Source organism: Aspergillus sydowii, assembly GCF_001890705.1.
Source record: "Aspergillus sydowii CBS 593.65 unplaced genomic scaffold ASPSYscaffold_3, whole genome shotgun sequence".
NCBI lineage: Eukaryota > Fungi > Ascomycota > Eurotiomycetes > Eurotiales > Aspergillaceae > Aspergillus > Aspergillus sydowii.
Genome location: NW_024467861.1, coordinates 845,278 through 857,434, shown reverse-complemented (window position 1 = coordinate 857,434; position 12,157 = coordinate 845,278). Strand labels below are relative to the sequence as shown.

At 50.0% G+C, this 12,157-nt stretch overlaps 3 protein-coding genes across 3 annotated transcripts; 2 read left to right on the top strand and 1 right to left on the bottom strand.

Moving 5' to 3' along the window:
• Positions 1–33: 33 nt before the first annotated feature.
• On the top strand, positions 34–2,318 carry glfB (UDP-galactofuranose transporter). The gene is made up of 5 exons (XM_040850777.1): positions 34–552; positions 617–684; positions 756–979; positions 1,035–1,442; positions 1,498–2,318. Exons 1-5 carry the CDS (start codon positions 419–421, stop codon positions 1,864–1,866), a joined length of 1,203 nt encoding a protein of 400 aa, XP_040704436.1. The 5' UTR covers positions 34–418; the 3' UTR covers positions 1,867–2,318.
• Positions 2,319–3,397: 1,079 nt separating this feature from the next.
• Positions 3,398–4,528, top strand: ASPSYDRAFT_56161 (uncharacterized protein; the record flags this gene model as incomplete). Its single annotated transcript, XM_040849168.1, has 1 exon — positions 3,398–4,528. The coding sequence occupies one exon, from the start codon at positions 3,398–3,400 to the stop codon at positions 4,526–4,528; it is 1,131 nt and encodes a 376-aa protein (XP_040704435.1).
• Positions 4,529–5,592: 1,064 nt separating this feature from the next.
• Positions 5,593–11,367, bottom strand: ASPSYDRAFT_56159 (transcription factor TFIIIB subunit BRF1; the record flags this gene model as incomplete). The annotated part of the gene is made up of 12 exons (XM_040849167.1): positions 5,593–5,615; positions 5,766–5,838; positions 6,019–6,148; positions 6,319–6,457; positions 6,525–6,641; positions 6,722–6,799; positions 6,925–7,199; positions 7,261–7,559; positions 7,622–7,821; positions 9,380–10,631; positions 10,685–10,893; positions 10,950–11,367. The coding sequence occupies 12 exons, from the start codon at positions 11,365–11,367 to the stop codon at positions 5,593–5,595; spliced, it is 3,213 nt and encodes a 1,070-aa protein (XP_040704434.1).
• Positions 11,368–12,157: the final 790 nt, after the last annotated feature.

Here is a 12,157-nt window from a genome sequence, read left to right as displayed (position 1 = left end):
CCCTTAGTTCCAGTCCGCAAACCCACTCTCTGCCGCGCTCGGTCCAACGAAAGGAGATTATTCTTGAAGGCCGTTTCTCGCCCCCTCCAGGCCTCTTTTGAGCTGTGTCTCTCTTCAACCAAAAAAAGTCCCCTGCCCGTTTCCCACTCTCTTCACCCTCACCTGCCTCACCATCCTTCCGGCCACTTCTCTCTTGCTTGCTTCGTTTCGCTTCGTCCAACTCTAGACACACGCTCGTTAGCCCTCCTTTGACCCTCATCCTAATTCTTCTGCATCGCTCTTCGCGTTTCTTTTTTTCCACTTTATTTTTAGACACGTTTTCCCCCTGGCCTCCGCACGCTTCAACCAAAGCAGCCTCTCAAGGCCGCGACCCTTCGATTTTCAACGCTTCATATCTGATCAAACGCGCATCCTCAAAATGAGTAACGCCGAAGAGAAAGCGAGAACCTCTGGCGAGACCTCTCGTCCGGAGCCTTCTCTGCCTACCGTCAACCCTGCCGCTGAGAAGTCGGAGCCCCCGAAGCCTACCTTCCACCCGGCGGTCTATGTTACGTGAGTCGGGCCCGTGTCATGAACGTTGGGAAGACAAACCGTACTAAGACAGCGATGATACCAGTGCATGGATTACCTTGAGTTCCAGTGTTATCTTGTTCAACAAGCACATCCTTGATTACGCCCAGTTCCGTGAGTGCAGCCTGTCCCGAACTTGTTATGTACAAAGAACACAACTAACGCGCTTTGGCCCTGGTTCTCAGGATTTCCCATCATTCTTACAACATGGCATTTGGCTTTCGCGACCTTCATGACCCAGGTTCTCGCTCGCACTACAACCCTCCTTGATGGCCGAAAGACCGTCAAGATGACTGGCCGTGTATACCTCCGTGCCATTGTTCCTATCGGTCTCTTTTTCAGTTTGAGTTTGATCTGTGGCAACGTCACATACCTCTATCTCTCCGTTGCATTTATTCAAATGCTCAAGGTATGATTGGCCGATCGAATTTAAATGAGATGCAACGTACTCATTAATACTCTAGGCGACCACCCCCGTGGCTGTTCTGCTTGCAACTTGGGGCATGGGAATGGCTCCTGTCAACCTCAAGGTTCTCACCAACGTGGCTGTCATCGTCGTCGGTGTTATCATCGCTTCATTCGGTGAGATCAAGTTCGTTTTCATTGGTTTCCTCTTCCAGATTGCCGGTATCGTCTTCGAGGCCACACGTCTGGTTATGGTGCAGCGCCTTCTCAGCTCCGCCGAGTATAAGATGGACCCTCTTGTTTCTCTTTACTACTTTGCTCCCGTCTGTGCTGTGATGAACGGTGTCACTGCTCTGTTCCTTGAGGTTCCTACCCTCACCATGGGCCACATCTACAACGTCGGAGTTTGGACCCTTTTGGCGAACGCCGTTGTCGCGTTCATGCTGAACGTTTCCGTCGTTTTCTTGGTAAGGGAATTTGTGACTCCACCGGACTTACAGTTCCGCTGACAGTCAATTCTAGATCGGAAAGACTTCTTCCTTGGTCATGACCCTCTGCGGTGTTCTGAAGGATATTCTTCTTGTTGCCGCCTCGATGATGATCTGGAGCACTCCCGTTACTGCTCTTCAGTTCTTCGGATACTCCATCTCTCTCATCGGTCTGGTTTACTACAAGCTTGGTGCAGACAAGATCAAGGAATACACCAGCCAGACTGGTCGTGCTTGGGCTGAGTATGGTGCCACCCACCCTGCTCAGCGCCGATTTGTGATCATCGGTGCTGCTCTACTGGTCTTCTTCCTGTTCGTCGGATACATGGCACCTAGCTACGCCCCCGAGTCTGTGGCCAATGTCAAGGGCGTGCTTGGCGGAGCCACTGCTGGCAACGCTTAAATATAGGCTAATGCCAAGACCCAGCACCTAAAGGGCTATCGGATTCGTGTTCTCATGTTTCAATTGGGAAACGTCAAACCAACGCGAATTCGCGGTGTGTGTATGCTTCGGTGAAGTTTTGAGACGTTGAACGACAAAATTTTCTTATACTATTTGCGCCTTTTCTTCGCTTCTGCGGCCTCCATAGACTCCAAGGCCCTTTTATACTTCGAACCTAATGCCCTCGGCTGAAACGAAACCGGAGCGGCCTTAGGTACGGCCTCATGCAGGGAATGCAGCTTGTACCTAGGGAACGCCTCTCGCCCGCCTGATGTGTGACGTGACTGAGCATCAGGCTGCAGACGAGTCTTCTCATTTCTTTTTAACTTTCCACTTTGTACCACATCTTACTAAACTTGGTTATGCGGTCGAATCCGAAGGGGTTATTGTCTTGTCTGATTTGGCTCAATGAACATTTGTCATGTTAACTAGCACGAGGTTCTGGTGTCGGATATTGCTTTCATCATCTGACAGTCCTCCATACTATTTCATTACTTTTATTAGTCACTAGCTTATGTACCAGCAGAATAGAGTCGTTGACTTTTCATTTTGCTTCAGCTTTCCCACAGTTTTCAGCCCTGCCAGTTTTCAAGGTTGCATTTTCCAGCGGCCCCCCAAAATTGCCCTGGCAAATCCGTTTGCCTCAGACATCAAACCGACTGACTTGCAGAAATGGGGCGTCTCGGCCAATAACCAATGAACTGTTGAGGAAGCCTTCCGACTTTTGATTGTCGGATAACCCAATTAGACGCGGCGGTGGCGCACCAAGGAGCTCAGTGTGGAACGACGCGCGGACCGGGATTTTACCCTTAAACCAATTAAACTTCAATATGAGATGCAGCCCCGTCTCGAAAAGCCAATCACTCAACAGTCCTTGCAGGGCGATCTGAGCCTGTGGGGCAGTCTATGGTACGGTATGATACGGTATGCGGGCGAGAAGGATTGCAAGGGAAACGGCAAATTGCGAGGGCTGGGCTCGGTAATATTCGGTAATGAGACGACGAAAAGCTGCACTCCGCACCAGCCGGCGCATCTGCGCTTCTGCAGCTCATCCGTGAAATCACCAAATCGCATGAAGCTCCGCGCGAGTGGACGGCCGTCAATTGTCTCAAAGTCTCGTCCGCATCCGTCAGCCTCTTCCTCTTCCCTCCTCCTCCTCTTCACCCTTGCTCCTCACGAAACTTGTCTCTTCACCTTACTTCCCTCTTTCGCCTTCTTTTCTGGTCCTCTTCCACGCCCTTTCTTTACTCCTTCTATCTATACTTCCCACCTGCCTTGTCCAACCTCACGTTACCTCACTGTCTCTTTTCATCACCTGCCTTGCTGTCGACCTTCGGCCGTCACATCCGCCTAGCCAACATCAAACAACTTATAGGTGCTTCTAACTTGCTTTCTAGCTCACTTGACTACACAGATCGGATACCTCACGTGCGTGTTGCATCTCCAATAGCTGACCGCGTCCGAATCATCCCTTCGACGATTTGCCTCCACCATGTGTCCAATGCTTGTCGGTTCCCTTCGAGACGGCCCAACAATGATCCTATCTCCTCCTCAGGACCATGCATTCCTTCAATTCCCTCATCAGCAGAAGCCGGAACTATCTCCTGGCGTCAGCTCTCGACCCCCATTTACAAATGGTTTCTCATCTGGGGTGAACACCTTTGGGCCTTCGGCTTCTTCAGGCCTTACCGCCGGTAGCAAGCCGTCTCGCAAAAGATCGCGTGATGATGTTATGGCTGAAGAAACCCCTAGCGAGCGTGCTCCAAAAGTCTCAATCCCGCCGCCGCCTCCTCCTGAGGAGGAGCCCATCTATGGAGAAGGCATGACCCTGCTCAACCCTCGCACTGGGATGGCACTCTCTGCAGAAAGTCAAACAGGGACTTGGTACGAGGAGGCTCTTGAGAACGCTATGACCGCTCCGCCACCTACCGCGTCTCAAAACCACGCGCCGTCCCAAGCGAGCCGTAAGTCACAACGTCTCGATCCCTCAGCCCCTAGCCTCGACGACATTGCTTCCTCTCGAATCCAAAAACAACTTCAAGATAACGACAGCGACGAAAATCGCCGCATTCTCAATGCTTCCTCAGCTCGCTCGAATCCTTTCTCATCCGAAGAACCGTTGGTTGACGATGCTACCCGCCTTCTTGGGATTAGCTGGCAACGTGTTCAAGCCGATGATGCCGATATGGCTGCTGCCATCCGTGGCTGGAAGAAGTGCATCGACCGACAATTCTCTCAATACCTTGCCGATGCCGAGATCCTCATGAAGAACCGCGCTCTCAACGCCTACCTTGTTTCTGCCCGACCAATGATCCCTTTTGCAGGACCTGCCCAAATGCCTGCCTTTTATCTTTTCAATGATGATTTGGCTCAAGGTCAACTTGTGGCTTCATCCTGGGAGGCTTGCCTCCGAAACCTTCAATCGTCGCCTGTTATATTTGAGGGCACAGAGATTCTCAACCCCTCAGACAGGCCGTCCAACTCTGGCCAGAATGTCTTGGGCGCAAACCTCGCCGAAACAGGACTTCCTCTTCTTCAAACCCTCACTGCTCAGCCTTCAAATGCTGGTGTTGGATCGAATGATGGCATGGTCCAGGGAACGGGAATGGACATTGACATGTAAACGCCATTCATCTCCCTTCGAACAGTCAGTCCAATGCGTCGCTCGCCATTCAACGAAACGCCATAACATATCGCGCCCAATTTGGTTGAAACACGAACCATCGGAATCTCTCAAAGTCATGCGGTTCGCCAACCCGCCAGACGATTTCCAGCTCATTTCTGCCACGTATAGTTTCTACTGATCTCACCATTTGGCAGTATATTTCTCGTTTTGTTTTCGCTCTCGTAAATCTTCTCTCTTTCGAAAGATATCGACAAAATGTTTGTGGATTTCTTTTTTTTTTTTTTTTCCTGCTTCTTCCTGTTTGTATTCCTCCCGGGGTTTGCTTTTGGCGTAAGTAGGGACACGGTTCGGTTCGGGGATGGATTTTCTCTTATTTGCTTTCTATTTCATTTTGCTTTTTTTACGATTCTGTTTTTTTTTAACCCCCTCTTTGATCTTGCTGGTACTTAGTGGGCTGGTATAGGAGCCTTTTGCTATTTTTTCCGTCAGTCCTGCTTCCATGAGTAAGCAGCGCAAACGCAGCTATGCATACATTAAAGAAAAGAAATCATGAATGAAAAAGACAGAAAAAAATAAATATAAAAATTGGTTGATCTGTGATTGAATTTTTATTTTAATGCTCTTGGAACCGACGTGGATTTGCCATGCAAAGTTGTCCAGATGGATGAGCTGGACTTGTAGGGTTAATGCACCAAGTCTAGAAAAGGCCGTAACACATCGCAGGTAGAACATCACACACTGGCTATAGCCAGTACAAACTTGTCCATTCACCTCAAATTTATTCTCCCATAGAGGCGAACTTCTCAATCAGCTAACTAATGAAACCTAAACTACTGACACACTTCAATCTCGGCCCCAAATCCCAGCTACAATTTACCTTGACCCGCCAAGCCCTCCTCCATTGCGCGTATTCCTGAGAAGAAACCCAGCGAACACACTGCGTAAATCACTCCTCTTCAAAGAAAAGGGTTAAATCCATCGCACCTGGAATTGATTTTCTTCCTTCCTTTCATATTTACCAGGTGGGTGGGCTCACCGCCTTTGCTTTCAGTACCTAGTCTCTACCCTCTACTGCCCCATGGCCCTAGGCAGACAAGGTAGGTAGCAATTTACAGAGGAGACAGCGCAATACCGCTCCTCTCCCTCCCCCAAACCTGTGTCGATGAAGAGGTGATTATCTTTTCCGAAGATGAGCCGCTACTAGAGCCATGGCTGTGGTCATGTGCAGTCTTACCCTTGACCATGAAGAGCGAGTCGATTTCCTCGAGGCTCAGATTTGCGGTTTCTGGGTAGTAGAAGTAGAGAATCTGCATTATCCAGGGTATATTCGTCAGCGAAGCTTCGATTCAGCTGTGGTTTGCGGTCGGTTGTGAGATGAAATGGGATGGGATGTTCCCCGGTGGCTGGGGCATGTATGTATGACCTAACCAACCTAATAGGTGGTGGTAGGCATAGGTGTAGGTGGTGTGGGAGAGGACAAAACGTACCGGGAGAAAAGCCAAATTCATAAACATGAAAATCAGATATCCCTTCCACTGGAGATCGGTGATCAGTGTGGGACCGATCATGGCGACAAAGAAATTCCACAGCCAATTTGCCGAGATTCCGATGGCATTTCTTGTAAAAGTTAGCTTCTTCTCCTAAATCTGTACTCCGGAGCAGTGGCCGGGTCGTTGAGTGTCATGCTGCGTCTTTGCAAGGGGCCGGCGTTGAGGCTCAGGAATGTGGGATGGGATTAGGGGGGAAGAGATGTGGAGAGATGAAGCACGGCTTGCTTGCACGCTTACCCTTTCGTCCGGACGTGCATGGGTAAGAGCTCTGGGCCGTATACCCATGGCACGCAGTTTGTGGATGCTCCGAAGATGAGCATGAATAGGAAAAAGAATGCCACTGATGCGCTGCCGGCTTCTTTTTCCTCAGCAGTTCCTTGATAACAGAGGGAAGTTAGGGCTTGGTTGCTCTGGCGGGTTCCGCGGTAAGGTTGAGTACTAACCTCTGAAGGAGAGAAGAATGGAGATCATCATCATGCAGATGAATAGACCGAAGGACCCCCACATCATTGGCTTCTTCCGGCCTAGCCGGTCAGAGTAGAAAGTCGGATAAAAAGAGCCTAGTCATAGGGGAATTCTTCCGCTTAGCAAAGAGCTGGGTGATAACATAGCTGGGCGAGGCGGGAGAGGTAGGACCTACCAACGACAAACATGATCTGGATAACTCCCCCTAGCAGTAGGCTCGTCTTCGGATCCAAACCCACATTAACTTCCAATACTAGTGGCTTGTTAGTGAGGGCCCAGAGCTCTTGAAAGCCGGGTTTGATGTACCTTGTGTGACATAGGACTATCGCGTGTTTGTTAGACATAAAGCTTTGTTCAAATTGTGGAAAAATTAGCCACTCACAACAATCATGTTGACACCTCCCATCTGATTAATGAACTGTAGTCCATAGGCCAGTAGGACTCGGCGGCCAGTTTGTATCTCATCCTTTTTAAGTAGTTGGGACCACCTGTATTCGCCCCGGAGACTGTCAAGTTCAATAGCTCTAAAAATTCCCTCCGCATCATTAACGACCTTTGGATCATTTTTTGGCCTATCATAGAAGTCACACAGGACACGCACGGCCTCGTCGTTCAGGCCTCTCCTGCACAACCATCGGGGACTTTCTGGTAGTCTTTCAGCCAGGCTGTTAGCTGGGATCCAACCTCTGCCCGGAATGCGATAATCAAACTCACCCCACAAGAAGAATCGTCACAATTATTGTAAAGAGTACCTGGAAAGCTATCGGCAGCCTCCAACTGATTGATCCAGGGGCAAAGCTCATTCCGTAATCGAACCAGTAGGCAGCCGAGATACCAACACCAACAGCAAGAGGTTGGCTGCACACGTACATTCCTCGATTCCGCGCCTCGCAAAGCTCGGACTGGTAAACGGGTACTATCGAAGACATGATTCCAGTCCCGATTCCGCTGACGAATCGAAACGCGAGCACTTGCGCCCTAGAATATGCGAATGCCTGGGGGAAAGCCCCAGCCTGCGCCAAAGTTAGAAAGTTACTCTCACTGATCCAGATAAGAAAAGAAAACGTTGACTCACAGTTAAGATTCCCATTGCAACCCACATGGACTTGCGAAATCCAAGACGGTCACTTGTTAAGAAGGCCACAGCTGTGCCTACCAAGCAACCTATGTTGTATATACCGACTATAAACCCCAGGACTGCGGACCCAGGATGACCCACGATACTGAGAAAGTTTTCATTACCAATGATGCCCGCGGGGGCCCCTTGGTTATAACCTAAATGAGGTCGCAAAAAGCATGTTAGTTTGCAGTATCTCTCAACTCTCCCCGTGGGTTAGTCTCCTACCAAACAGAACGAATGAGATGAAGCAGGTCGACAGAATAGCCATCCGTAGGCTTAACCCCCTACCGTACATCTCAAGCTTCACCATAATTTTTGGTGATGAATATCAGGCAGGTAGGCTGTATTGAGAAACCAGCACTTGAAAGCTCCCGTTGGTGGTGAATCAGGATAGAAAAAAGACAAAAAAAAGGGAAATATAATATATGTACAGCTCCCGGATTGCTGGTTTAAAAAGCAATCGTAGGGCTTCTGCAGTAAAGATCGAACCGGAGATCTGCAGCGTATACTGCAATTAACCATGGAACTTGGCCTCCATATTAACGCTCGTCAGCGGCGGAGAAGCAATATACCTTGCTCTCGCTAATTGAGGTTGTCCTTCATACCAGCCTCCGCGGGTAACCCGGGAAGGAATACTACCTTGGCCAAAGACGCGAAGCCAGGAGGCAGAGTCAGCCGATACTGCCAGGGTTAGGACGGGCTCACGGACTCACGGCCCTGTTCTTGCATTCTGTATAGTGGGACGCCATCCTTGCACATTCCTCCTAAGGTCCAACATGGAGTGAGCTGAACGACCGTTGAAGTACAAGATCTTAATCTTTGATGAGTTTCTTCCCAGAGAATAGAGACTGAAAAAGCCCACAATTGTTGATAGTGCAAGTCCTAAGCGGAGGCTCAACTTCAATCATGCCTCCCCCAGAGAGCTTACCCATAAATCACTCAGCAGTAAACTGGCCGTGGTATCGACTTCCCAGAACAGGGTATAGTAAAAGTCATCCCTTGCCTTGTGGTCCCACGAGAACCGTTGCTATCATATTTGCCAGCTGAATCATGGCTTTGTATCAGGATATATGTGGGCAAGAGCTGAGAGACACTGCAATATCCAAGTTGAGATTAGCCCCTTAGCTGGTGGGAGTGGCAACCGCGATCCGACAACTGCTGATCAAGTACGAAACTAGGTTTGGAGAGGCGTGACAGCAGCGCTTTGGTTTTGCTGTCTGTCAAGGGATATAATTCTAGGCGGTCCATATTAGGCTAATTCGAGTATAACGACAATGGATCAGCTTGGGGTGATCTATTCTCAGTAGCATGGGCTGTCTTGGGCTTATCTAAGTCAAATACCTCAGTCGCTACCGTACTCGCTGCTATCGTCATAGTAATCTCCGTAGTGGCCGGAGAACGCGGCATCGACGCCATCATCTTCATCCCCCTCGTCCTCGTCGTAGTCATCAGCTTCGTCATCTGGATCAACGGCTTCTGGATCGGCTGGCGCTGAACCTGGGATATTTTCCGCGGAATTCGTGGGAAGCTTATTATCAACCTTGGCGACCGGAACCATGCGCTGTTTTGGTTCTTCAGTAGGGCCAGATTTGGGAGCTGCGGCCGAAGGAGAGTCTTTAACGGCCTTTGTGGGAGTAGTGGGAACCCCCAGAAACCTTGGGCGCTTAGTGCCTGCCTCAGGGTCGATACTGGCGCTGCGTCTGGAAGCAACACTCTGGCTGCGGCTACGGCCGTCGTTCTCACTCTCCTTAGCCCCCTCGTCCTCCTCGTCGCCGAATAATGTCTCGAGGAGACGGTAGTTGATCTTCTTACTGAAGCCCCTTCGTTCCAGCATCCGACGCGTAGCTTCTGCGGGTGTTGATGCTCGTGTGCTTCTCCCGTCTCCGTCTTCTTCGCCTTCAAGATACCGTACATCTCCCAATCTGCCTTTGCGACGCTTCCGCGGCTTCCGGTCACCGGGCTGACTGTCAGCCTCTGCCAGAGCCCTCTTCAAGGCCTTGGCCTGCTGTGTACGTAAATATTCCTTATTCTCATGGACCCAAATGCGCTCCTTGATTTCGACTTCAGGTGCGGATAGGAGGCAGTTAGAAACCTCGGGGTCTGATTCAAACTCAGTCTCATCAATTTCGGGACTATCTGAGACGACTTTCTTTGGCGGAGCAGTTCCACCTTCGATACTTTCAACCATTTTAGAACCGTTGGCCAGATATTCAGACATTTCAGTTTCTAGAGCTTCTTCAGAAGCTAATTGTTCAGGTGATGGCGAGGGCAGCTTCGGACGGCCATTTCCTTTGGCATGACCTGCCGTAAGACCTTGTTCTCCGGTGGTAGTGGGTGGTGATGACGGCTGCTGGCTGTCTTTGTCCACTTGTATCAATGCCGGGTCGATGGGTAGACTTGGAATTACAAAACCATCAGCATCAACACGTCGTGGTTGAGTAAGTTCTGGTTCTTCTGCGTCTTCTTCAATTTCTGCCGCTGTTTCTGCCGCCTTCGTCTTAACGCTCCTGACTGGCTTTCTTCCCTCCCTTGCCCGAGCAAACGAGGGTGGATCGTGGGTGTTTTCTAATTGTACAGATCGGAATTGATCGACGGTCAGCTCCCCACTCTCCGTAGAGCTGAACTCATTTAAACGCTGGCTAATGGTGATTTCGGTGACTTTAACAACATAGACTACCTCGCGGACAGTGCGGCGAAAGTTATTCATCCGAGCTGCGAGGATTAAGGCGGCTCCACAGATGCCTGCGGGACGTCGACCCGTCGTCATCCAGTCGCGGTTCATGCGTTGTACGATGCGCACAGCCTCACTGGCTACCTGCATGGTAGAAGGTCCGAATTCAAGCTGTTTGGCAAATCTGTAGATCAAACTCTCCGGATCGATAGGGTTCATCAAGAATACATTACCACCCAGTCGGAGTTCGTCCAAGAGCGCTTTATACGTACGACCTAACTTGAAGACGTTTATCTGAGAAATTGTCAGTGATAGAATTATTTTTTGCTTCCAAAAGCGGTGCTTACCATGAGCACATCTGCAAAATCAATCAACATCACAGTATTGCCGTCTTGCCGTCGGCAAGCAATGTAGAGACACACAGCAGCCACAGTCTTAGTTCGACGCCCTTGTATAAAATTAAGGCCCACGGCGAGCTTGAAGACCTGTCCTGCAGCCTTGGAAGCACTCTCCGGGATAGTCAAAGCGCGCGCCAACTGGTTAATATAACGATTTCCTATTGTCCGTTAGTTTATGCAGTTCAGATTTGGGTGTGCAAGATTCACTGCGCACCGTTTTGTTCAGTAATTTCTCTACTTTCCATAGTACCACCCCGCTGGAACCCAGGACCATAGCTGCGTACATGGGTTTGATCTTCACCGACAAAGGATCCTTGAACGATAGCGGCACCAGAGGCGGATTCACCGAAAGTGACCTCAGAAACGATGTTTGCTTCACTTACAACAGTACCACACCCGGAACAAACCTTCTGGCCATCATCCTCAATGATGTGAGGGGCAGGACAGCTCGGGTTAGGGCACGTTGTAGTCTTGGGGTGGGTGGTTGGCCGAGCCGGTTGAGGCCGTGCAACTGGCTGAGGGCGTTTGATCGCGGTTGCACCAGGAGATTTGAGACTGGCCAAGCGGCCGACAGGCGGTTTAGGGCCGGCTCTTGGGGGAACGGGCTGGCGCATTCCGGGTCTCGCAGACATGGTGATGATAACGATATTAGGGTATGGCGTGTTAATATAATATAATCGCCTTGGTATTCTTGGTGGAAAACCGCCGCATCGAAGAATATATTTTCACAAATACAGCAGCTTTGCTATATCGTCAACTTGTGTCGATAATGTGTTGAGCGCAACTGGGACTGCATTCACAGCCTCATGGACTCGGGATCTATAAGATCTGGAGTCGTGTATCCGATTAGATAAGCAGACAATCTTTTTTCCAATACCACACTGGCGAGTGTGAGATCGAGAAACGCCGTTGCGGTACTGGAGAGGTAACTGTATGAGACAGGGACAAAGAGAGACTGTATTTTGGAACAGCTAGCGAATGAGACGCCTTTTCGATATGTATCAAAAGAGGAGGATGAATGAGAACGAAGGAGCAATGAGGAGGGGAGGAGTCCAGAGTGCGGCGCGAGCTACGATCGGACGCGGCGGGTGGAAAAATTCTGTCGGTGGTTGAGTGGGCAGATCACGTGGAGGCGGCCTCAATATCGCCCGTTCGATCCTCACTCTCCGCTTCAATTTCTGTTTTCTGTTTCCTTTGGTTGTGTCAACAACCAGTCTTTGAATCCCGTGAAGGAAGAGGATGGGAGAACCTTGATTATGATTTGATGGTTCTACTCGCTGCCTCTCTGTAGCATGCCTTTGTAAAGTATACTTTGGCTTTTCGTGTCTGGTGGCGGTTATCTGTGGTCTGCTGCGGCCTGCGCGAATTGTGCGCGTTTTAGCCTCATCCACCATATTTCCTGGGTCAACCGCACAAAACCCG